This window comes from Nannobrachium achirus (genome assembly GCF_963921795.1).
Source record: "Nannobrachium achirus genome assembly, chromosome: 10".
Classification (NCBI taxonomy): domain Eukaryota; kingdom Metazoa; phylum Chordata; class Actinopteri; order Myctophiformes; family Myctophidae; genus Nannobrachium; species Nannobrachium achirus.
Window position 1 is genome coordinate 29,191,128 of NC_137819.1, and position 25,055 is coordinate 29,216,182.

Consider the following 25,055-nt stretch of genomic DNA (forward strand, 5'->3'; position numbering starts at 1 on the left):
TTTTTTTCAAATAGATCTACAAGCTCGCAGCGCGGCACTCGGTGCCGCACGGAGATAAGAGTATAGGGTCAAAAGTGTGACGTGATGTGACGGACAGACGGAGGGACTGACTGACCGACTGACAGACAGCCGGTGGAGGTTTTCATAGTAACTTGCGACCCGACAGTCGCAATCACAGGTAAAAGTATAACCATGTGATACCTTGCAGACCAGTCCAACTGTAATGAAGTTGCTAATACAGCATCAATGGGGAACAATTTATTAATTGGTTGGGGGGAAAATGCAGGGCGCTACTTCTTTGGCCGACTGGCAGTGTGCACAATATATTTGGTCCTGATTGGTCCAGTGATCCAGCAGTGAAAACAAGAGTTACCAACTGTGCCGTGCTCTTGTGTTAAGAAGAACTTGAGGTTGTGCTTTATCATTTTTATTAGCACGGCTGTTCAGGGTGACTGCACAGCGGAGCCAGTAAGCACAATAAAGCAGGATCTCAAGGGTCTCATTAATTAATTCTATAGCAGCATTGACATCAACCTCCTCAAGTGCAATCATTGTGGTTTAAAGTTTGGAGCTGCTTGTCGTCATCACTCTCCCCGTAATTCATTGATCGGTCTGGCTTCCAGCGGCCTGGCTCAATCGATTCTCAGTGGATGTTTTCAGATCAAAATCTCAAGAGTAAGATTTAGGATGCCAATTTGAGCCCGACCCTTTATTGAAGAAATGACTGACTGGCCTTTGACACGAGTTGTCATGTTGCTGTTCTTGAGAATGTGCTATCCAATAGGTTGTGCTGATTATACGTTATGTTTCTACTAAAATCTGCCTGCCCACCGAATATCATTGTGAATATTTAAAGGAATTATACTTAGTCAAGCTCGAGTTCAACCAAAATTAGTTTATTTTTTTTTCCCCCACGATTTTTGTAACCCATTTCTTTCACCCGGTGTCAATTGTCTAATGTAATCCTGGGTGCTACACTCCCTCTGCCAACCTGAGGAGAGCAACGGACTGACCTCATGCTTCCTTCTATGCATGAGGAGTCCTCGCCGCTTCTTTTCACCTGACAGGGGGAGTTTCCCTGGCTGGACATAGCACGTGGAAGGAACACACGTTATTCCAACCAGTTCCTTTCCCCTCCATCAGGTGCCCCAGCTGGCCAGGGGGAGGCAGTATAGAGACCAGGATTACTGCATATTTTTTGTGAGGGTACCTACCCTAGGAGACACGTGGAGAACTTGCAAACTCCACACAGAAAGGCCCTTTTGCCAACCCCACCTCGGGTACTGTATGTACACAGATGACGTGGAGGAGATAATACGCCCCCAGCGGGAATCGAACCCAGGGTGTTCTAGCCGTGAGGCGACAGCGGTACTGACTGCACCACTGTGCCCCCTAAATTTGACTCTTTTACACATTATTAGAATTCAGATTGGTTGTAGATTCCATGGTGAATTATATTGGTATTTTCAATTATTTCGATTTTATTACCAGACAACCTTTCTATAAGTGACAGTGACAGTAGAACTGAGTGGAACAGTGCGTGCGCTCTGGCCCTCACCTGGATCCCTGCATGGCTGCACAGGTAGAAGTCAAACTCAGACGGGTGTGTGATGGTGCTGTCCACCGTGGTGCCTGCTGGGACATTACCGCTCTTCCCAACCTGCAGGGGGAAATCAATCAGACATGATCATTAGATGAGCTGGAAGTAGTTTTATTTAGATACCAATTTCTTTCTTTTTTTTAATAAATGTATTCTTTTAGATATTAGCTTCACGTTATGAACTATGTAAAGTGACTATTTAAAATAACAATTCCTGTATTCTACTTGTTTAAAAAGATGAAAGCAAATGTATTGGCATACTCTAGAAAAGGCATGCAAAAGTGGTCTTATCATTGGTCTTGTGAATTGATGCCTACTGACCCTTTCAGCCTTGTCAGAGCAGAATAGACGTGTGTGGTGGCGCTTCTGGACCACGATGTAGGTGATGCCAGGCCTGTAGTCCTCCTCCAGGCTAATACACGCCTTCCTGATGGCAATCAGCTCTGGCCATGCAACCTGGGTGCACATTTACACACACGATTCCATAAGAGACCAAGTTGGACCTTATGATGAATACTTGGAGTGTGAGCTCTGGTGAACTGCAAACTATTTCTATTGGCATATTTCAATATTTTCCCCATCATTACAGCACTAATGGACCATATGGATGTTTCACCTGTTTCATCTGTCCCTCAGACACTCCACCGCGGTAGTAGATGATGCGCGTAGGCTTAAAGCGCGTGGACTTGTAGAACTGAATGAGCAGCTCCCGTACCATGTTTGTCAAATCCTGGATGACCTCCTGGCTGAAGAGTTGCTCCTATGGAAACAAAATAAGAGACAAAAAGAGCATGAGAATACCAGCTGAATGCACTGAAATGTCCAACAAAGCTGACAAATTAGAACCCATTTGGGCTAAATCAGAAATAGCCTACAAAAACAAATGTACTGTAAGCCCCTCCCAAACAGCAAAATGTGTTCCCGGCCTGAATGGGTTAAGCCCGAGTTATACTTGGTTGCGTTTGAGCATTGCACGTGGAAAGCAGATGATCTATAAGCTCACAACAAGTTGTGGGCATCGCAGTGCGGCACATAATACATTCATTACAATGAAATAAAGTTGTTTTAAGGGTAACTGTTGTATAATCACAATATTACACTTGAGGGTGTGCATTATCGTAATTATCAGCAACGCAGGCGTGCCGATATTGACGATAACACACACCCTCTCGTGTAATATTGCTTAATTCAAAACTTCTCTCTCTACTCTATTCTATTCTAAGGGATACATTAGGCCTGTGACGATTCACTTTTTCCCGATTCGATTCGATTTCGATTCATTGGGTGACGATTCGATTATATCACAATTAATTGCGCTTTCCTGCGATTTGCGATTCGAATCACGATTATTGCGATTTTTCCCCAAAAATTACAGCTTTTTTATATTGAAACATTTTAAAACAATTCTAAACAATATAAAACATTAAAAGTTGAATCATATACTTCAAAATCAATGCAGCCAAATAAAGTCAGTCAATCTTTCTGACATTTATTTCAGCCAAAGTGCCAGTGGTACAACATTACAACATGTTCCTGGTCAAGATGCCAGAAAACACAGAACACAACAGTCATAAATAAAAGATAAAAGAAAAATCGCTGTGCTGCAGGCACCGATCGATCACAGCATGAAATCCATAAATTCTTCTAATTTGTCACTGTAGCAGCATTTATATATTTAATGATTCCTCTTACTCAACATTGACATTGTATATATTAATTCAATTCAACTTTCGATTCTAGTCCTAGTCCTAGGAAAACTCCTCCAAAAGAAAAAAAGAAAAACGTTTTCCTATAGTGGCAATATATTGTCTGCCCTTCATTATGTTCAAGGTTACTTGGTTATAATGGTTAATAACATATTCCTTTAAAAGCAGAATCAATAATAGGCCAAAGCCCTTAAGATTGTTTTTCTGTACACTATATTACACATTTGGGATCCTTGCTCTTGGCATGAAAATGTTTGAGAACCACTGTTCTTAAACAATATCAGACAGCAACATTTCTGTTTGACTGACATTGCCCATTTTTTTTATTTTTATAGACCTGTTTGCTCGCAAAAACAGGATCTGGCAACACCTTTTTATAGACCTGTTTGCTTGTTTCTGTGTCAGAAACTGAATGGCAACGCTTCATCCTCCTTTTTAGCTTCTAAACGTTAGCTCCTATGGAAATGACTGTTTTAAACTCTATAAGGGAATTACAAACTTTATCCTTCGATCAACAACAACTGTTGTCCATATCTACTCCAATGGCTTTGGAATTATGTTTTTTTTGGGGGGGAAGTTTTACAGCAACGTGACTGAGTAGTTATCTCTCATGTCGCACACAGAGAGGGAAGGAGAGAGACGTTAACTGGAGCCACGCACACACACACAGACACACACACACTCACACACTATGTCAAATTAGGGTCATTCTAAACGAGCCTCGTTAAACACAGCAGTGTTGAAAACGCATCGTGTTCACTTATGGATTCTAATCCAAGCAACTTGGAGCATAACATTGTGGATTTTACTTTGAGATGACAACAGCTACAAAGGTAAAAGTAAGCTACTTATATTATGATCTATGATGAAAGAGCAGAGCAGTTTTCTCTCTACTCCGTGTGCGTGTGTGTAGAGGGGAGAAACGTGGCTCACAGAGAAGTGAACTGCCGCACGCATGCACATTGCACACACACACACAGAGAGAGAGAGAGAGAGAGAGAGAGAGAGAGAGGGAGAGGGAGAGGGAGAGAGAGAGAGAGAGAGAGAGAGAGAGAGAGGGGAGAATAACAGCTCTCCTCTGTCTTTTTTTTTTTATAAAATCGGGAAAATCGATTCTGAACTTTGAAAATCGATTAATTGAATCGCCGGCCTTAACATCGCGATAATATAGTGAATCGATTTTTTTGCACAGGCCTAGGATACATATGCATTGGGTTAACTACATGAACCTTAGCATCTGTATTTTGAGCAAGTCATAATAGGCCAACATTGCAACATTGCGCACAAATAAGTCAACATTCTGTGAAAATAGCAGATCTGAAAGCTTGTTGATTGCTTGCTTCTTAAAGAGATTCTGTGTGGTACAATATTATAGTGGTATAAGTACAGTGCGCTATAATTACCTGGGTTAATTCAGTTACCTGGGATAAATCCTGTCTTGAGGTCTGGACGCGGACAGTGGCACAGTAACGGCTGGGGTGGCCGTCCATGCTGCCCACCACTGCCGCTATGGATGGCTTCTTGCCGTCACCTGCTGGGGGGTGTGTGACGTCAGCACCCAGGAAGATGACGGGCTGCTGGAACACAGAGGGCCTGGGGGGAGGGGAAGAGACAGAGTGGATGGATGAGAACAGGACAGAGAAATAAAGGTGGAGGCAATGACTCGTTGCATCACAGGCCAGTCATTCTTTGCACTTCAACATATTTAAGTGCACCAACTCTAACCGCAGCATTCCATGTCATAGGTTCAGTGTACAGTATTTACTATTTGTTGCTCTTTGCACCACAACATCTACTCAATGTTGTACAGAATCCAGTGTGCCGTTTATTTCTCAACAGAATCTTAAGTATCCAACTATTGAATTTCATTAAATTACACCAAACTCAATATCCAACACCTCCTGTTATGCTATAATCCGATATAGTAATATGATTTTGCCCAGCTATTGAAAACATAACAGATTATTAGATTTTTCAATCAAATCCAATTCCAAAAGCCAACCTTTGATGAGGCACCAGAACGTTGTTGATGCCCCCCAGTTTGGCGTTGATCTTGAGGCAGAGGTTGGAGAGTGTCTGAGGGGACGTCTTGACCACGTTCTTCACCTGGACACACTGGGTGGCCATGCCCAGCAGGGTGTCGCCTACCCGCTTCACTTCAGCTACAGAGACCAAGGAGGCAGGGGTGCAACAGTTAATCAAACTAATACATGTAAGCCATTATAAAAAGTAACCAACCATACTGAAAATAGCAGATCTACTATCTAGAGACGTTGTGATGCAGACCGTTTTGACTATGTATATCGACTACTTTCACATGACACCATTGGACAACAAAATGATAAAATAGTGGTTAATCAGACCAATCAATTTAGTTGATTGTATTCCAATTTGAATTTTTGGTATACATTTACTGTAAAAGATAATATCTTAGTAATGAATAAACATTTCTGTTTTACCATAGACTGGTGTTTTCCCAGGAAGAATGACCACGATGAGCTGCAGGCCAACATAGGACATCTTGAGGTGTTTGAACATGGGCTCCACACTGTCGGCCCCCTGGGCATATTTACAGAAGCACGGCTGGCCCTGGATTGGCATCCCAGCATCCTTGGAGATCTTGCGCAGCTGGTCGGTGAAACTCCTGTTGTGAAACATCGCACAAGACATCCAAGAAATTAGCAGTTACTTAGTCGTAGTGTTTTTTAATCTTTAATAAAGTTGTTTATTTTGTTCTCTTTGCCCCATGTAAAGCGCTATATAAATTTGAGATATTATTATTATTATTATTAGCTCCAGCGGGCTGAGATGGAAACATGACACCTGGGTCGAAGAAGTGCACAATTTTTAAGAGGAAATACGGCTCTGCATTGCAAATATTCAACTCTAGCACAGTCATGATTTTAACTAACCATGATCTTTTCAATCCAAAAATAAGAGAATTTGTTCAAAATGTTTTGTAATCAGAATGTAATAGTCCATTACAAGATATCCCAGGCCTTCCATAATAGGCCACAATCCCTGATTTTTTTCTTCTTTTTTTTTGATCGGTTTGGATTGTATATTGCCTCTGGAGAACATGCGCTGCCCGAAAGAGAGAGGCAGAGAGGTAGTGTGTGACTAAGCTACTTGCATGCATTTCACCGGTGCATGTGTGATGCTGAACTTGTCACACTAGGAAAAAAACAGAAAGGCATACTAGCAATCAGCAATTTATTTAAATTAAAGACGACATGAAATGCTATTCTGAGAGAATTACATTTCCGTATCGTGACGCATTTCCTAGTGATTCGGGGGCTGGGTGTGTCCAATCCAATGGGGTCGAGTTGAACTGCACCGGAGATTCTAAACTCCAGACAGCAAGCAAATGAATGTCTTGTATCCAGCTATGAGGATGGATGTGGGTACTTGAGGACTACAGTACCATGATCTGCCTGGATGTCACGTCGGTTCAACAAGTGGAAAGGTCTCAAACCAGGCAGGTGTTGAAATAAGTTTGTTTCTCTACACACCTCAAATATATATCGTCACTGTCGGGCAGAAACCTCGTATCTCCAGGTTTCAAATTTGTACTTTTTTTCACCAAGCAAAGCCCTGCTTCATCATACGAGGCTGTCGCACAAACGTAGTGAAAACAGCCGATCTACAAGCACACAACGCCTCGCAGCGCATTTTTTTTAAATGATAAATACAAAACGAACGGTCTTGGACATACGAGGTTTCCACCCGACAACGACGATATATTTATTTTATTTTATTTTAATACAATTTTTTTGTTTTACTCCAGCTAGTCTTTAAAAAAAACTTGCATATGTGCACACATATTTTAGGGGAGAGGGTTAATAGACTCACTTCAGCAGATCTTCTCGACACTGTTTTTGTGGAGCGAAGCAGGCCACGGCCCACACTTTGATCTCAATGCCAGCGTAGAACTGCTTCCCTCTCATGTCCCACACGCCCTGGTTGGGCGTGGCCACCGTCTTGTTCTGCGGAGAGAGTCCCTACTCTCTTAGTCAACCCCCCGGTTGGATGTGTAGATACAACAGATAGCATTACATCCCCTGCCCATGCACACGCTATATTGCCTGATGTCATCAATATTAAGCCCATATCTGTGAATGCCAATATATAATCACTGTGAAGTCAGGGGAACCAAATCCCTTTTATTGCCATATATGGAGATTCCTGTGATGCCAGGGGAACCAAATCCTTTTAGATGGCCAAGACATGGCGTGACCTCACCCTTTAGGGGGCGAGGTCGCTTTTCGCCAGGCGTCTTACTGGTTATCACAACACAATAAGACAAAATAGACAGATGGCTTTCCTATACAATCGCATAAGGAATCCACCTGTATGAATGAACAGTTCAAAGCAAAGTGAACCGTCTTTCACTTATGAAACTTATGACAATAAAATTACAAAATCAATATAATCTGCATGGAATGCAAACAATCTATATGCATTTGTGCCACTGTGTTTGCATTCATCCAGTCTTTTCAGATCTACCCAGCTGCATAAAGGTCAATCTGAGATTCAACTGTTGGATCTCAACAGCCTACAGGGACATCCTCATCATCTCCCTCACCTTCACTTGTCGACACTGGTGAATATGAATGCCTGAGTCAAATCATTTGTCAATGTGTATTATATTATGATACCTATGATGCTCAGACCAGTGCCAACGACATCCAGATAGGAGAAATGCACCTAAATATTAAATAAGACTGTTGAGATTCCAACATGGGGTAGGTTCCAGCACTGCACAAACTGCAGCTGCATACCAGAAACAGCAATCAGGTGAATAAGCACTACTGGATACACCGATTGGAATAAATTAAATGTGCCAAGATTATGTTCAAATTAGTTTTAGTTTTAGCATTGGTTAGTGCAAGCACATTTGAATGAATTCAAACGACTCATCCAAAAAAGGCGTCTTGATTCCAATCAGAGAATCAATAATCAAGTAATGCATGTGTGGCTAAAATGTTCTAATGAATTTACATATAATTTTACATGTTGTCTAAACTGAGCTGTCAACCTGGAACACCTTGTCCCCATGTCCTAGCACACTGGTTCTCAACCTGTGGGTCGGGACCCCCAGGGGGGTCCCCAAATTATTTTGGGGGGCCCTCAGATGATTAACTTAATGTGCAACATTGTTTTCTCACTCAACAGTAAACAAACCAACATAAAATGTAAGTGTATAAAGGAGGTATCTGCACATTTCTTAAGTGACAATTTAAGGACTTTTAACTCTTTTAGTGCCACCCGTTCACCACTAGAGGGTGCCCCAGGTGCCAGAGAAAATCCCATAGAGATATGCTGGTATATGCAGAAGCCCTGCAGCCATGACTTGCCTGAACACTTTCCTTTGTGCATGTACAGGAAGAGGATGAAGTTAGCTATTGGCTACCAAGCATTTTAGAAGCCTTATTTTCGTCAACTTAGCCATGATTAAACCTTGCACACCTCATGCATGGGAAAAAAACAGAGAAGAATGAGCTCTAAAAAATCCAATGCAATCCTGGATTGCATTGGAGTGGATTTGTGCAGTTTGTTCACAGCTTTCAAACAAAAAAATCCGATTGGAAATCCGTTCAGGCATTCTTGAGATAATAGCCATTATGTTTTACACTGTTGTCTGCTACCTGAGTTGTATGGGGGTTGTATGGGGGTTAAACATGCAAAATCGCGATTGAAATCATGTTCACTAGATTTGATGGGGTCCAAAAACATTTTTTTTTTTTTTTTTTTTTTTTTTTTTTTTCAAAAACCGAATTTATTCGGTTTTGGCATTTCTTAATACGTTTTAAAAAACCGAACTTTTTCGGTTTTGGCACTGGATGAGTTAATACCTCTAAAATGACAAATGAAACATTGGCCAATTTGTCATATATTAGATGCAGAAATTGTGAAAATAGCCGATCTACATGCTCACAATGCCTCGCAACACGAGGCGTTGTGAGCACGTAGATCGGCTATTTTCACAATAGAAGCGTGTTATACACAATAAAATGCCTCAACTCTTAGTGCTCGCCAGGGTGGGGGAAAATATGATTATTTTAGGGAAAGGTTGAGAACCACTGTCCTAGCATTCATCCTGTGGTGAACCCTGCCCCGTGTGCATCCCTCCCAGTGTGATAAGCGTCCCTCCCCCCAGAGTGCAACCCCATGCCCAGTACTCACCCTGCCACAGTCTCTGCCAGTGTCTGTGCTCACCCGGCCCCCATACTGTAGCATGGGTGCCGGGAGAACACGGCCCGTCACCTCCGTCATGTCATTGTGCACGACAATGCCAAACTCCTTCAGGTAAGGGTCCGGGCCCCCAACCATACTGTTGCTCTTGACCTGGCGAGAGAGAGGAAGGGGGAATGGTAAATAATGGATAGCAGGCAGGGAAAACAGGATGGAGCAACACAAGTGACATTAAGGGAAAACAACGATTTTCAGTTCAAATTCCGAAATGCCCATCCCATCTGCTTTTTTTTTACTCGCAGTTCACACTCCCACCTCACAAGGGAGCCATCACTCACCAGTCTACTGATTTCTTCCTGTCTGTCGGGGGCAGAGCGAGCGGTCGCTTTGATCATGGTGGACGTCTGGTTGTCTGTCAGTTTCTTGATACAGCGCTGGCCTGCAACTATGTTACAGACCTGCAGAGTGTAACATTACATGTTAGAATGCGTATGGTCAAATATACAGTATATATGTGATCCGCAACAACGAATTGGTCCTCCCACAGCTGTGCACTTTACAGGAGTGTAATCAAAAATGATCTAAACAGTCAGAATGTTCAAAATTGTGGAAGTGGCAGGAACCTCCAACAGGCAGATAATGTTCAAAAACCCTTGAATGCCACTGAATTAAAGCAATTCTGCAAAGAAGGGTGGGCCAAACTTCCTTAGTTGTCATTACATTTAGTGGGGTCATTTCTTTTTCACATGGGTGATATAGATTTTGATAATGTTTTTCTATCAATAAATCAAAAAATAATTTAAAAAATAAACCTTTCTTCTAAGTTACTCCACCATTATTAATGTGTTGGCTGTAGTATGAACTAAATATGAATATGAATTAGAAGCATTAATTACTTTCCCAAAGAAATTGTATTTTGAGCAGAGAACGTTTCTATACTATGCAAAGTAATACAGTATCTCATGTTGTAGCTCTCAATCCCCTTTCATATGAAATGACATTTTCAATGACCAGTCAGATATAGGTAGAACATATAAAAACAGACATCTGTGTTAGAGATGTCAAGAAATCCCTGAATAAAAACAAATGGATAAAACTATGAATACCATACTGTATGTGGGTGTGTGTTTGTGTGTGTTTATGAGTCAAAGAGCCCTCCTCTTACCTCCAGAGGAAGGTAGGTGTGCTTCTGTTCTTGCCCTACTTGAAGACAGGGCAGGTGTGGATACTTAAGCTGCAGGTTGTACTTCTGCTTAAAATACTGAGCTACAGTGCACTCCATGGCTTGGCCATTCTCTAGCTGCAAAGGGAACCTGTCAATTAAATGGTACGTGGGGATTAAAGACGTAGGAAATTAATCATGCTAGTAAATCGAGAGCACAAAATTAACTATAAAGTTGATATTGTACATGTGTACATGTATACATGTGTTGTTTATTGGGCACTACAAATCCTGTATGAATTTAAAAAAAATGTCTGCACTTCTCAAAATCACCTGCACAAAATAGTACAGGACAGAAAGCATTGGATTTAACCTATGGTGTGAAGCCCGCTTTGTGCCTCCAATAAACAGTGATGTTAATGGAGTCACAGAAAGAGTGGGAGAGAGGATTGCAGAAACAAGAATGTAAGTGGGCAGTGTTAAAGAGCAAAGACGCTGTCTTTATTCAACAGCATAAAGAAAGAATAAAGATGAGTTTTGTTATCCTTCAGCTAAATAGCTTGCAACATTAATGTTTGTTGTGTCTTATGTTTAATTAATTACTACTGTATGTTCAACTTAATACTTGTTTATTATTTTAAGTGAGAACCTTGTATACGCCTTCTAAGGGTTTCCTTTCACACCTGCACTTATTTCTGAGCCATTTTATAATTGTTACCTTATGTTCTGATTGTATCGTGCAAATACAACAAAAAACTAAACATTACCACTGCCTTTGGATTTATTGATCGACTTCAGTTTCACCACTCTGTAGTAGCTAAAAAAGGTCAAGATAGCCTTACGGGTGAACAATAAAGGGAGCCATGCTATCCTGTACATACTGTGCAGGTGATGTTGATTAAGTGCCATTAAACTCTAGTCTACAGTAATGTTAAAATCTGAAAACAAACCCATTAAACTCTAGTCTATAGTAATGTGAAAAACTGAATACAAAACAATCTTATAATTCCAAGATCATCAAATGTCCATGAAATATAGACCTAGTGAATGTAACATTTCTGTACAACGCTGCCATTTGGCTATGCATGCGGACTACGGGAAGCTCTTACGTTTGGTGGCTGGCAGGGCGTCGTGTGACATTGCACACACGATACTTCCTCTTCATCTGGCCGCAGTGTGTGACTTCAACTTTCAGACCTGTTCTCACACACAAACAAGATGTTTCGGTTGTTTTCCTTCACCATGGCTTCACAAGCCATATGATATGGCTTGTGGCAGGTGAAGAAAATGGTCAAAATTAATGTAGAAACCTGATGTCACAGCATGGAGGAGAGTGAAAATGTCAACGTATCCTTTTGAGGTTAAAACCAATTTCAAGAAAAATGCCAGCAGTGTCTGGTGAGAATTGTTATTTGCTACTTTGAGCAAGACTGGCTTGGCTCTAGGGTTGGAGAGAGAGACCTGCTTTGTGGCAAATTCAAAAATAGCTTAGGACGTTTACCAAGTTCTTGTTTGGAACACAATGAGTTACATATCAGATTTCACCAATTATGTAGTGTACAGCGAGCCATCATAACATTTTCTACAGTAAGCCTCAGGTGGGAACATGCACCACCGTTGGTGTGCTTTAAGAGTTAAGACCTACATATATCGTGTGGATGCAGTGCAAGTGTGTAATGCAGAAGCACAAAATAAATCGTCACTGCCGGGCTGTAACCTTGTATTGGCAAGTTTTGAATTTGTATGTTTTTTCTTAAAGTAAAGCCCCGCTTCATCTCACAAGACAGTCGCACAAGACTAGTGAAAATAGCAGATCTACAAGCACACAACGCCTCGCAGTGCGAGGCGTTGTGTGCTTGTAGATCGGCTATTTTCACTATTTTACTTCGTTTTAAAATAACAAACGTGGAAGGTTTTGGACATACAAGGTTTCCACCCGACAACAACGAAATAATGGGATGATTTGAAGACCCACACCCACCACTAAACTGGGAGTTGGGCCCACCTCTTATTTCCTTGGTGAACTTGACACGCTGAGAGTCTGTGAGTGGTTTGGTTTGCTCGTTGATGTTCTGGATGTCTAGGACCTCGCACATGAATTCTATCACAGGCTGGGCACGATAGAAAGCTGTGGCGGACACTGTAGGAAACACAAAATTGTCATTTGGCTGCACCTGTTTAAGTATGTCCATTGCAAATGATTTATTCCACCTTGAAAATGAATATGACTGAAAAAGGTTTTAAGATCACAGAAAGCAAGATCACAGAAAGCAGTCCACACTGCAGGATGGAAGAAACCGAATTCGATTGAATAACTCAATCGAATTATTCATTGTATTAGGCTTGGATGGAGGAAACTGTGGGGGAAGTAGCGTGGTATACACAAGGAGTATATTGAACAATGAGAGGTCAGATACATTTCATTGAGATACGGTATCTAAAGAGCCCATACTAGTTTTTGACTGGGGAATATTGGCTAAGATAGTCCACACAGTCAACTGTGCTCTTTAGACATCTCATTAAAATGAAATAGTGCCGATTATTTGACAAAAGCAATAATTTGTTTACTGAAAATAAATAAACGCTCCCACACTGAGGGCTCCAATGCGATTTGTGCTTTTATTGCACCAAACAAACTGTGTGACGTTTTGAGCACAAAGCTCTTCCTCAGACTAAAAGTATTAAAATAATTTGTTTATTCATTATGCTTGGCCACAAGGCACCCATTGACTTCAATGGATACCATCAAACTATCGGTTTCCGGTCCAGCTTGCCTCACAGTGGCCAAAACGTGTTCTGTGTGACCTCTCCTCTTTGGGTGTACATCTCATTGTCATCACATAAAAATCAGACTGCCATTGATTGCCAGCATACAAACACATGAATGGAGTCCTTTTCGCAGGAGCACAGCAGACAGAAACTGCATGATAGGACAGGATGTAAACATCATACGATAGAATATCATTTGCATCAATAGGAGGGAACCACCACACCCACACATTACCCTAAAGGCCTTACCATCAATGTTAAGCATCATGTTCCACATGGCAGGGCGGACGGACTGATGGAAGCCAAACCACACCTCTCTGCCTCCCCCCAGTGGGTGGTAGTAGCCCTCTGGAGGAGAGAAAAACGAACGGCCCACTGGAGTGTACCTGGACATAGCAAACACAATGAATGGCTGGTTAAGGAACTGAATAAAACGTCCCTAAGGCCAGGGCTCCACCAAAAAGACGGCGTTGTGCCGGCGTCAAAAAATGAATTTGGGCGTCCGATGTCAACGTCGGCAGTGGAGCACCCTTCATTGATTAAAAAGGGAACGACGCGACGCTCGACAGGGAGTAACCCAAGATCTGAAAGTCTAGTGCGAAAAGTTTGATACGTTTGTTTTCTAAATAAGCAATAATGTATAATAATTCTTCTTATTATTATTTTATTGTAGATCCTCAGAGAAGAGTCCCAAATGCCAAAGAAAGACAATAAATAGGAATGGCATATCTATCCATCAATACATACAGTAAATATATCCAATGGCATGAGCTTATCTATCTATAAATGCGAGAAGTCTCTGCGTGTCTGTCTGTCTGTCTGTGTGTCTGTAATCCGCGTATCTCGAGAACCGTTCGTCCCACCGGCTTCAGATTCGGCACGCGCGTTCCCCGCCGCGGCACGGAGTGCAGTGCCGGGTCTCGACCCGACCCGACGCGCGGTCTTCCCGAACCGGCGCGAAACGTTCGGAATCTCCTTATGCGGGGTTGATTGTTGACATCAGGCTGTTCCGGAGGAAATCGGCGAAAGCTCTGACTCATTGTGACATCACTTCATAAAAGGCTCTGACATCACGTACGCCACATGAGTCAACAAAAAATCTCTGAGTGTGTATGTATGTATGTAATCCGCGTATCTCGAGAACCGTTCGTCCCACGGGCACGCGCGTTCTCCATATATGGGCATAAAATGAATGCCCCCATATATGGGCATAAAATGGATTGCAGACAGACAGATACAGATATCTCCATATATGGACATAAATGGACAGAGGCAAACAGATGGTCAAAGATCTCCATATATGGGCATAAAATGGACGCAGACAGACAGATACAGATATCTCCATATATGGGCATAAATGGACACAGGCAAACAGATGTTCAAAACGGGTCCTATGACAACAGGTATAATGAGGTTTGCATTAAAGGGGGAACCGGCACTGTGTCTGCAACACAGTGGAGGCACAGACAGATACTCCATATATGGGCATAAAATGGACGCAGATAGACAGATATCTCCATATATGGGCATAAAATGGACCCAGAACTATAACTGCAGTGATCTCCATATATGGACATAAAATGGACGCCGACAGACAGACAGACAGATACAGATATCTCCATATATGGGCATAAATGGACACAGGCAGACAGATGGTCAAAACGGGTCCTATGAAAACAGGTATAATGGGGTTTGCATTAAAGGGCGGGGCATTCATTCCCTTTACATTGTTCCGAGTTGGCCAGGTCGCCGACTAGACGCTGGGCCGCCCGAAGGGCGGCCCAGCTTCTAGTAATAAGAATAGCTCCAAAGCCCTGTGCATGGGAACAGGAAAGACCCCAAATGATTTTACTGTAATGTGCAACATTGTTTTCTCACTCCACAGTTAACAAACCAACATGAATTTAAGTGTATAGAGGGTATCTGCACATTTCTTAAGTGACAATTGAAGGACTTTTTAATAATTCTAAAATGAAAAATTAAACATTGGCCAAATTGTCAAATATTAGAGGCAGAAATTGTGAAAATAGCAGATCTACATGTTGCGAGGCGTTGTGAGCATGTAGATCTGCCATTTTCACAATAGACAAAATGTAATGCCTTAACTCTTGGGGGGGTGGGCTGGTCTCCAGTTAAAATATGATTATTTTGGGGGTCGGGCGTGAAAAGGTTGAGAACCACTACATTAGATCAGTGTTTCTCAACCACTGTGCCTGGGGACCTTTGGTGTGGGCCTGGGAAGGGTCAAGTGTGCCCCTTGAAACTGCTTGAAAGCCAGCATTATATTTATCATTTTAAAAATGATTTAAAATAATGAAAACAGCCGATCTACAAGCACACAACGCCTCGTGGTGCGAGGCGATGTGTGCTTGTAGATCTGCTGTTTTCACTAATGTTGTGCGACAGCCTTGTATGATAAAGCAGGGCTTTACTTTGCGAAGAAACGTACACATTTGAAACTTAGAGATACAAGGTTTCTTCCCGACAGTGGCGATATTTACACCCCTGTATTATGTTGGTGTGCCCATGGATTCTTGGGACATGACAAGTGTGCCCATGCAGAAAAAAGGTTGAGAACCACTACATTAGATCATGGGAAGTGGCATGTACCTCATGGAAGGAAGGTGCCGCGTGATAACATCCAGCGCTTGAACAGAATCCTCAGGGACCTCGTTGTGACCCGACAGGGCTTCCAGCAGCATCTGAAGGCTCACCACGGATACCCACTGAAGAGACACCTTGAACGTCTGGTCTTTTCCCTCACCAGGCAGGGTCACCTCTAGATCCACCTACCCATTTACAAATCAGCGGAGAAAGGGCAGACGAGGAGAAGAAATGTCAAGAGAAAGTAGCAGGAATGAGACAAAAATGGCAGGGGAGGGGATAGTGAAAGAGAAGACACAAAAACCATAAGGAATAGGCACAGGAAGTGAGGCATTGTACGTAAATGATAGGGGAGGTGGCAGTCCTTTTGAAACTAAAACTCAATGTCCAAAGCTTAGCTGGAGGTGAACACTGAAGACAAAAACGATTTACTTGCCCACCATTCTCTTAATGAAATTCACCACCATAATTCAATTTTGAATCAGAACTTGATTTTGGTGTTGGACGCAGGGCATTCCACTACAAAGCTCCATCTGACTGGAACAATCTCCCTCTTTCACTCAGATCTGTTAAATCTTTTGGCCGCTTCAGGACTTCCTTGTACTCACACCTTGAAACAACATGTTCATGCTTCTAATATTGATTGTATTTGTACTTACTCTATTTTTTTTTTTTTTACTTCAGCCAAAGTATTGCCTTCTCCATTCTTTTTTTGCTTAAATGACTTGGGGTTGGGGTAAGGGTGGGAGATGGTGAGCAAGCTAACTGTACTGTACGCGTTGTGTGTTTGCATTGTATGTAATGTATTAGTCATGTGTTTTTGCACTGTATGTAATGTTATTTGTGTGTTGTTGTACTGTATGTAATGTTACTTATGTGTTTAGGACCTCCTCTAAAATGCGATGCTGCATCTCAAGGGGCAATCCTCTCAATAAATTCTGACCAAATTCTGTGTTGTGGGCCATATTTAAACTCCCACTACTTTGCCCTTATGTTTTACTCAGGGGTTAGTTTTCCCATCCACCAAGTAAAAGTGGTAACAATAAAGGTCCTTACACATTAATTTAAACTGCTGGGAGTGTCTTGAGTACAGCAATAAAGAGACTTAATTTATTTTCGGTTGATTATTCACTTTGAATAAAATCATCAACCTGTATGAATGAGTCTTCACCAAATTAACAGTCTGATGTGAAATATTAGCATTTGTGGACTGTTTATTTGGCACACTGCTGGTGTGTAGATTAATGTCCAAGCCAAGAAAATTAACACAAATATTCCATTGATCCAAACTGCGAGGTGACCATGTGTCTGGGCGCAGGAGTTTAAACAGATGCCTACCCTGTCTCTCCCTATGGGTAACGGATGGGCCGTGTACATGTTCCTCTTCCCATCATAGCCAGGCTGTCGGTCTCCAAAGATCTGCATCTTGAAGTGCCGCACCATGGTGTCCACCACCTCCCTGTCAGGATGACCAACACAGAAGTCAAGACACACACAAACCATAATGACTCAGTACAGGCCTAGATTCAGATTCACTTTATTTGTCACTTAGATGCACCGAGGTACACACATGTGAAAAACGTACGCTCGGAAGCTCCAATACAATAATAAAAACATGATAATAAAAACACAAGAGACCTACAATAAAAGTTCATAATAAACAAACACATGGCAATAATCAGTCCAAGAAAGTGCATGTTGCACTGTGCAAAGAGTTATTGCACATTTACTTAGCATTTAAAAGTCTGATGGCCTGAGGGAAAAAACTATTCCTCAGCCTACATGTGCTTGTTTTGAGGATCTTCTATCCCTTCACCCGTAAATTTAAGGCCAGGGGATGCTCCATATGTCACTGCAGCAAAAGCTTTTCAAATATACACCGTTTTCTAACCCAATACACACACTGTGACTGGATCAGTAATGTTACAGAAACTGAATAATAAATATATACACATTTCAGTCTACAACAATAAATACAGTATGGCTGTTAAAGTGTAGCTACAGTTTGCCCCTTAAAGCTCAGTTAAAAATGTTTGCATGTTTATCTACAATATTAGGCTAGGCTAGGGTAGGGGTGGGCGATATAGAAAAATATCATATCAGGATTATTTTTCAAGCAGTATCACGATCCACAATCTTATTACAGTCATCTTATTAGTCTTTTTCATGTTGGTTTTTATGGTTATTCTTCAAGTTACAGTACAATCACCTTCAAGGTAACAAAAACTAAAAGAAAAAGGAGTAAAGGGCCTTTCAGACGGAGCGCGGTTGCCGCGTCCTAGTAATTCATTTTCAATGAGAGGCGGGTGATTATTTTGGCCACGCGGAGAAGTTTAGGGCGGCGAGGCGAGCGGGCGCGGTCCCATGAAATTCCCGCGGCGAGAGCTGGATTGTGACACTAAAATTTAGTGTTGTAACGTACGTGTCACTTGATGACATTTAATGAGTTAAAAGGGTAGAACAATCTCAATTGTTCTAAATCCCAAAGGAATAATTCAAACGCATTCTGGTCAAATTTAGCAGAACACTTAGGAACACATTGGTATCGACGGCTCATGAGCACAGCCATGAACGAGAGGTCGTTTGTTCTTTCTTTTCCCTGTCTGAGCACTGTGAGCAGATGAGGGTGGCGCGGGTCTCTGCAACAGCAGCAGCTCAAGTAACGCCAGTCACAAATCTTGACCACACATAAACAATAATGGTGGATACACCTGTCTTTAAGACACATTGTTGAGAGCTGGAATAGGCGGGCTCACTAACTATTTAGCTGTGGCCACCCTAATAAATTCCAGTGTGTTTAAAAAAAGCCTTACATCCGGTATGCTTGTATAAAATAAATGTAATGCCTTTCGGACGCTCCTGTCGGGTGTATTTACCTGTTGACCCTCCGGGGGCGTTTCTCAGGCTTGATGTCGATATCATAGTGATAGACATCAATCTTGGGAATCTGCACCTGGAAGTGGTTGGCCAGAAGGCGGATGGGCTTCCCTACTGTGCCGAGGCCCGGACGCCGCGGCGGCTGGAACAGAGAGGGAGGCGTAGGAACCTGAGGAGGGCCTGGAGTAGAGACAGAATATGAATATTTAGAAGCACAATATATCACAAATATGTACATCAATAGAAGTTCTCATATCTGGTCTTTTATGAACAGCCTTGAGATGCAAATCAATACAATCATCTATACTATTTTTTCCACAACCAAAGCTTCATGATTCTTTTTTTACCAGCAGCAGGAAGGAGCTCAGTACTAAGGACAGACTGATATCAGAAAAAGAGTGAGCTTCTTGGGATTCGTTTTGCTTGTAAACCACCGGTCATCTCAACATTAAATGTCAAGCTCTAAGATGAATGGGGCGTAAGTAGGCAGTTAACTAGAACTAAAACCACACACACACACACACACACACACACACACACACACACACACACACACACACACACACACACACACACACACACACACACACACACACACACACACACACACACACACACACACAATTATTTTATTATATTCCATCTTCCAGTTGATTTCACCAAGGCAATGAGTGGTTTCGCTTAGATCATGGAGCTCATAATTCTGTATATACAACGTTTCATTCTATATCCATTTTATACAAAGCACCACCCCACTTTACACACTAAACAAATAGATGGACACATTGATTGATCCATGACTCTGGCCCATGAACTAGATAGGTCAACAAGGGGCTCCCTGAGCCTCCCTCCTCAACAATGACCCTCAATTACCCTGCAGCCCCTCCCTGCCGCACCCAGACACACAGGGCATCCACCCCTCCCAGCGCAGACAAAGACCAAACTCCTCTCAGACAGACAGCAGCAGGGCCATATGGGGGGGACAGGCCATGAGGCTGGGATTTACCGTTACACACCACACACAGGCACCATCCCACACACACACACACACACACACACACACACACACACACACATGCATGACGCAGACCACCTCACACAGCTACCTATGTCGTTACATACCATCCCCCACCCTGACACTCAGCTGGCGCTTCAGTCATGCACATGCATTGCAAGAGCAACCTACCTAGCAGAGGTTTGCATAGGATACTGGCAACGTTGACGTATCAAGCACTAATTCAGGGTTTCATCTTGTCATATCTAAGACCTGAGAACGATTCTAAAAATGTCTTCTAAAATCATAAAGAAAATCGCAAACAACCGTTTCTACATCTGCGGTGCTCAAAAATGTTCATGTCAAGGAACCACAAAATGATGAGATTTTTTGGCCACGGACCCCCATCTCAAAGTATGTTGTTCCAGGGACCCCTGTGTTAAAAATGTTCGCTTTAAAAGGAATACGTATTCAAAGATTTGAACAAATTTTCAGGATTGTTTTTAAACTAGCAGATCTACAAGCTCATAGTGCAGCACTCGGTGCCGCACTATGAGCATGTATATCTGCTATTTTCCAATAGCCAAAGTGTAAAATAATGGTTCAATGATTCAAAAGCACGCTACCAGATAAAAAAAGATTCAAAAAATTCTGAACAGGCGAGAGAACGTGATGTGGCCTTGGAACTCCTGGTAGTCAAAAGTGTAGCATGGAAAGGAGGGCTGGGCGGCAGGGGAGGGGATGCAGAGTCGCTTAATGCTTTTGTCAACTGACAGCTAGGGGGCTGTGGGGGGTCCTGAACTCCATGCACCAACACGCTCCAGTTAGCAAGTGAAGCGCGAGAGCAAGGACAATAATTGGGACCCTCCCCATAGTTTCCTAAAAACACGCTCCTCAACATGCCCTCGTCCACCCTGGGCCCCAATAGAGAACCCCCAACTCCCTCCCTCCTCCTTCTCTGTAGAAAGAAGCTCATTTGATTTCTAATATTAATTTTCTTAGGGGTTTAACTTTGTTTTGCGTACAATACACTATGCAAGATAAACCGACATTTACAGTGATTATTATTATTATTTTTCTTTTGTTTTTTCAGCAGGTTCCACCTGTTGGCAGTAGGGCTACTGAGGATGTAATGTGATGTCATTGACAATTAGCATGAAATAGGACAATGGTGGTGGCTCCAACCAAGAAAGGTATACCATTTTAATATAATTGTGAAAAACATTGTATTTTTTAGGTTACATGGCAGATACAAATTTTCATTCAGCAAATAAATTAAAAAACTACAAAGACAGAATTCCGTATGACACTTTCTTTTAGCCAAACTAAGGTAAAAGCAGACATTAAATGTATGCTAGGTTGGAAAGCAAGGCACATTTGATTGATGGTAAATGACTAAATAAGGTTTACTGTTTCTTACTCTGTGGTGGCTGCAAATTAATGAGGAATTGTTTTTTTATTTTCATGAAATGGTGCCAATATGCTCAGAAGAACTGAGGGTTTAGTTCACCAATGAATCAATTGAGTACATTTCTTGTTGTTGCCTTTTCTTTCAATCATCAAATAATAAAGTCTACCAGGCCTGGCAAGTCTGCCTCTCCAGCTAAAGCCCCTTGCTAAATTATGCCAAGTAGAGAAGCAACAAGCAGCTCAGGGTGGAAACTGAAAGTGTAGTGTGTGTGTGTGTGTGTGTGTGTGTGTGTGTGTGTGTGTGTGTGTGTGTGTGTGTGTGTGTGTGTGGGGGGGGGGGGGGGGGGGTAGGCTGCAGGTAGGCTACTTTTGGCATACATCGGGCATTTTCAGGTTCCATAACAAGAATGTACAACTTTGCATGTATTCACAGACTACAGGGCTGACTGTGGATTACACGTGGAGCACGGTTAGGCCAGGGTCTTCCTCTTCCGTTTTCACCAAAAACAGTGCTGTCCCTATATATAGACACCAGCTGCCACGCTGCAAGGGTGGCGGGTATGAGTGAGCAGGGCTCTCTCCGGACAGATTTTACACTGGCACTAAGTTTTCAGTCAGTGGCAGTAGCACAGAATTGGGCCCCACAGAAAATGTGCCACACAAATGGATGACTAGCATTTTGGAGTTACATACTGTACAAAAAAAAGTTTAAACAGTAATACGGTACAATGATGTTGCATTAACATAATTTAAAACATAAACGTAAAAGTGCCCCTATTTAAAGTGCATACTGTTCTGGCTGTGCCTGTAGTTTATCTACTATACATTGGAATCAGTTACTGCTGACTCTGGTGTAAACTTCATGAGGTGGTGGTGTGTTTTTCTTAATGAAAAACATGTTGATTCCTTATTCTTAATGAATGAGAGCTGAGCAGCAATGATGACCTACAATCGAACACTCTAGGTTGTTACTTTGCACAGAAGACGGTTATCATAATATACTTAACTATACCATGTGAGAGAGAAAAAGAAATGCAACCAGTGGGTAGTTCAAGAGGCCAAGAATGAGGATAATTAATTATCAAATGATAAACAAAAAAAAAGAACAGCTAAAAGTTTGATCAAAATATGACTAGGTTTTAATTCTTTTAAATAACACCAGTAAAAGTGTTAGTGTCAAGAGTTGGACTGGACAGATGTACAGTAACAAATGCCACCAAAACAGTAGAACTGTGCATGTGTGTCACTGCATCGAATGCTGACGCCTGTCCCTTCTCAACAACCAACACGTCTTTTCCTCTTAATTAGGTCACATAGGTGAGCATGTTTACAATACATGAACAGAACATGATATATATACACGTCTATCCAACCACTGAAAACAACCATTATCATTTTGAAAACCAGGACATATTAGTGTTTTAGACTAGAGGTATTTGTCGGGACTCTGGAAACGCAGTTTGAAACGGGGATAATCCAGGACAAACTGGGACGTCTGGTCACCCTAATTTAACCACTTAAACCCTATATACTATATTTTTTTATTGATCAGGGCCCCCCAGGGGTCTGTGCTTAGCCCCCTCCTTGTTACCCTCTGCAACAAACTGTTTGGTGAAAATAGGAGATCTACAAAATGGGATTAGCCTATATGACATGCCCAGAATAAGGATGCTAGGTTTATGTGGTTAAAACTGCTTTCACACTTAACCTGTTTAGAACAGATGTGTAAACCAAGATTAAAGCCATCCACTACTATAATTGCAGCAGACAGCTTCCTCAAGACATTTTACAAAACAGTAGAAAACATCATCTCTCACACGAGATTTCAGCTCTAACATAAAGCAAACTTATTCCTTCCTCATGCTAATTGATATGCCATTAACATTTTGGAATACATCAGCCTAGTATCCAACAATAAGTTCTGTAAGGGGAACATAGTGAAGCTATTGTAGGCTATATTTTTAAGTATCATCACTAAAGGTGATTTTTAAGTATCATCACTAAAGATGCATTGCATCAGGCAGTAGAAAATGCAAACAGTGTTTGGAGAATACTCATTTTATGAGCCAAGAGTGTTTTGTGCCAGCTGAATTGCTATACTGTCTGTGAATCAAGGTAAATAACCAAGTAAGCATGATTTGGGGACCCTCTTGCTGACTATTTTCCCTTAAACCGAACAAAATAATGGAACATAACAATACAGTAATACACAGTACTCCTCCTCCTTCATAATGCAAGTCCCTAGAGAGGGGTTGAGTTAGGTCATCTCATCTCTGACATGCATCAGTTACACAGTAAGTGGACTTGATGATGAATGGCAGACATACTGGACGGAAGCAAGTGTTTATAAAGACTCATCTTTCAGCTTGGGTCCATCCATCACCTAACTAGGCTACATTAAATGAGCATTGCAATATTCACTAGGCACTAAGGCTGGGCAATATATCGAAAATGTACCTTCATCGAGGTATCAACATGGGAGGTATACATACAGACGAAGATGGCTTGAAATGAGGTATTGGTGTAAAATTCATTAACAGACACACTATGCATGCACGTAGCACACGCAAAAAAGCAGTCCATGGCATCTGTAACCAGGTGTGGTTATTTCAATAAAACCATTGTTGGAAAATGGAAATAAGGCATTTAATTTATTTATTCTATGTGTACTGTGCAATGTGCATTGCACTTATTGCATTTATTCATTATCTGGGTTAGGCAGGCAGGGAACCTAAAGCAGAAAAACATTAAAAACGATATAATGCAATTGTTTTTACTAATATCATGAGTAATATCACAGTATTCAACAACGATATCGGATATCAAAGGTTTTCCTAATATCGCCCAGCCTTATTGTGCACACACTGCAAATGAATATGAACTTCTTCTGTTTGTCCCGTGTCTGCCAGAACTGTCATTGGACAATCTGTGTCTGACTGTGGCCAAGCTTTGTGGGGCGCTTAATGAAATAAGTAGCACCACTCACTTCACACTGGGTGTGTTTGTTTTGGAGTACTCATTCTCACACAGAGAATCAATCTCTGTTATTATGTAGGCCAAGAACAGGTCATATCAGTGTACACAAGTCCAGACTGACACACATAGGCTTAACCTGCAAGAGGATGATGAGTCAGAGCCTACAAGGAGAGCACGGAACAGCGTGCGTGCACACACACACACACCTGCAAATCACCTGGATTAGGACACTACACAATGAATGTAAGAGACAGAAAAGGGTCTTCTGCCAAAGGCGTACCTGACATTCACAAGGCAGTAGTATCTAGTTGTACATTTATCAATGTGTAACCAATACAAATCACATGTGCATTTGTATTGAACAGGGAATTCAGACATAGATGCCTATCTCTAATCTCTATCAGTCAATAAAATTGGTCATGATTCGGTGTGGTTCTTTGGGGTCAAGCCTAAATCATTCCAAGTTCCAACCACTAAAGCTAGGTCACCGAGTACACATTTGTGAAGACATTCTCTACAACGAAACCATGGGAGGTCCTCCTATTGTTTGACCATAATAACATAACATCCAGCTGCTGTGTGTATCCTTGCAAACACTGATGTCAAATCCCCTCTCTCTAAAAGGTAGGAAACCAACTTTTCCCTACCTGCTGACAGATGGATTCCAAAAACATCTAGCATTGGATTCCAAAAACATCTAGCATTAACCAATTTAAACATAATGGCTTTAATGACACTTTTACCTTCTGAAGTGCCTGGTGT

General features: G+C 41.8%; 1 protein-coding gene across 1 annotated transcript in view; it reads right to left on the reverse strand.

Annotated features, from left to right (window-relative positions):
* Nucleotides 1–25,055, reverse strand: part of ago4 (argonaute RISC component 4) — a 28,225-nt gene that overhangs the window by 1,577 nt on the left and 1,593 nt on the right. Inside the window, exons 2-17 of the mRNA XM_080734538.1 lie at nucleotides 18,913–19,093; nucleotides 17,375–17,495; nucleotides 16,043–16,221; nucleotides 13,682–13,818; nucleotides 12,669–12,803; nucleotides 11,773–11,860; nucleotides 10,667–10,814; nucleotides 9,840–9,959; nucleotides 9,526–9,654; nucleotides 7,159–7,292; nucleotides 5,766–5,950; nucleotides 5,309–5,468; nucleotides 4,710–4,899; nucleotides 2,217–2,360; nucleotides 1,922–2,056; nucleotides 1,559–1,660 (exon numbers count right to left, since the gene is read on the reverse strand). Of these exons, the coding sequence (XP_080590664.1) occupies nucleotides 1,559–1,660; nucleotides 1,922–2,056; nucleotides 2,217–2,360; nucleotides 4,710–4,899; nucleotides 5,309–5,468; nucleotides 5,766–5,950; nucleotides 7,159–7,292; nucleotides 9,526–9,654; nucleotides 9,840–9,959; nucleotides 10,667–10,814; nucleotides 11,773–11,860; nucleotides 12,669–12,803; nucleotides 13,682–13,818; nucleotides 16,043–16,221; nucleotides 17,375–17,495; nucleotides 18,913–19,093 (2,288 nt within the window). The remainder of the gene's footprint in view (nucleotides 1–1,558; nucleotides 1,661–1,921; nucleotides 2,057–2,216; nucleotides 2,361–4,709; nucleotides 4,900–5,308; nucleotides 5,469–5,765; nucleotides 5,951–7,158; nucleotides 7,293–9,525; nucleotides 9,655–9,839; nucleotides 9,960–10,666; nucleotides 10,815–11,772; nucleotides 11,861–12,668; nucleotides 12,804–13,681; nucleotides 13,819–16,042; nucleotides 16,222–17,374; nucleotides 17,496–18,912; nucleotides 19,094–25,055) is intronic.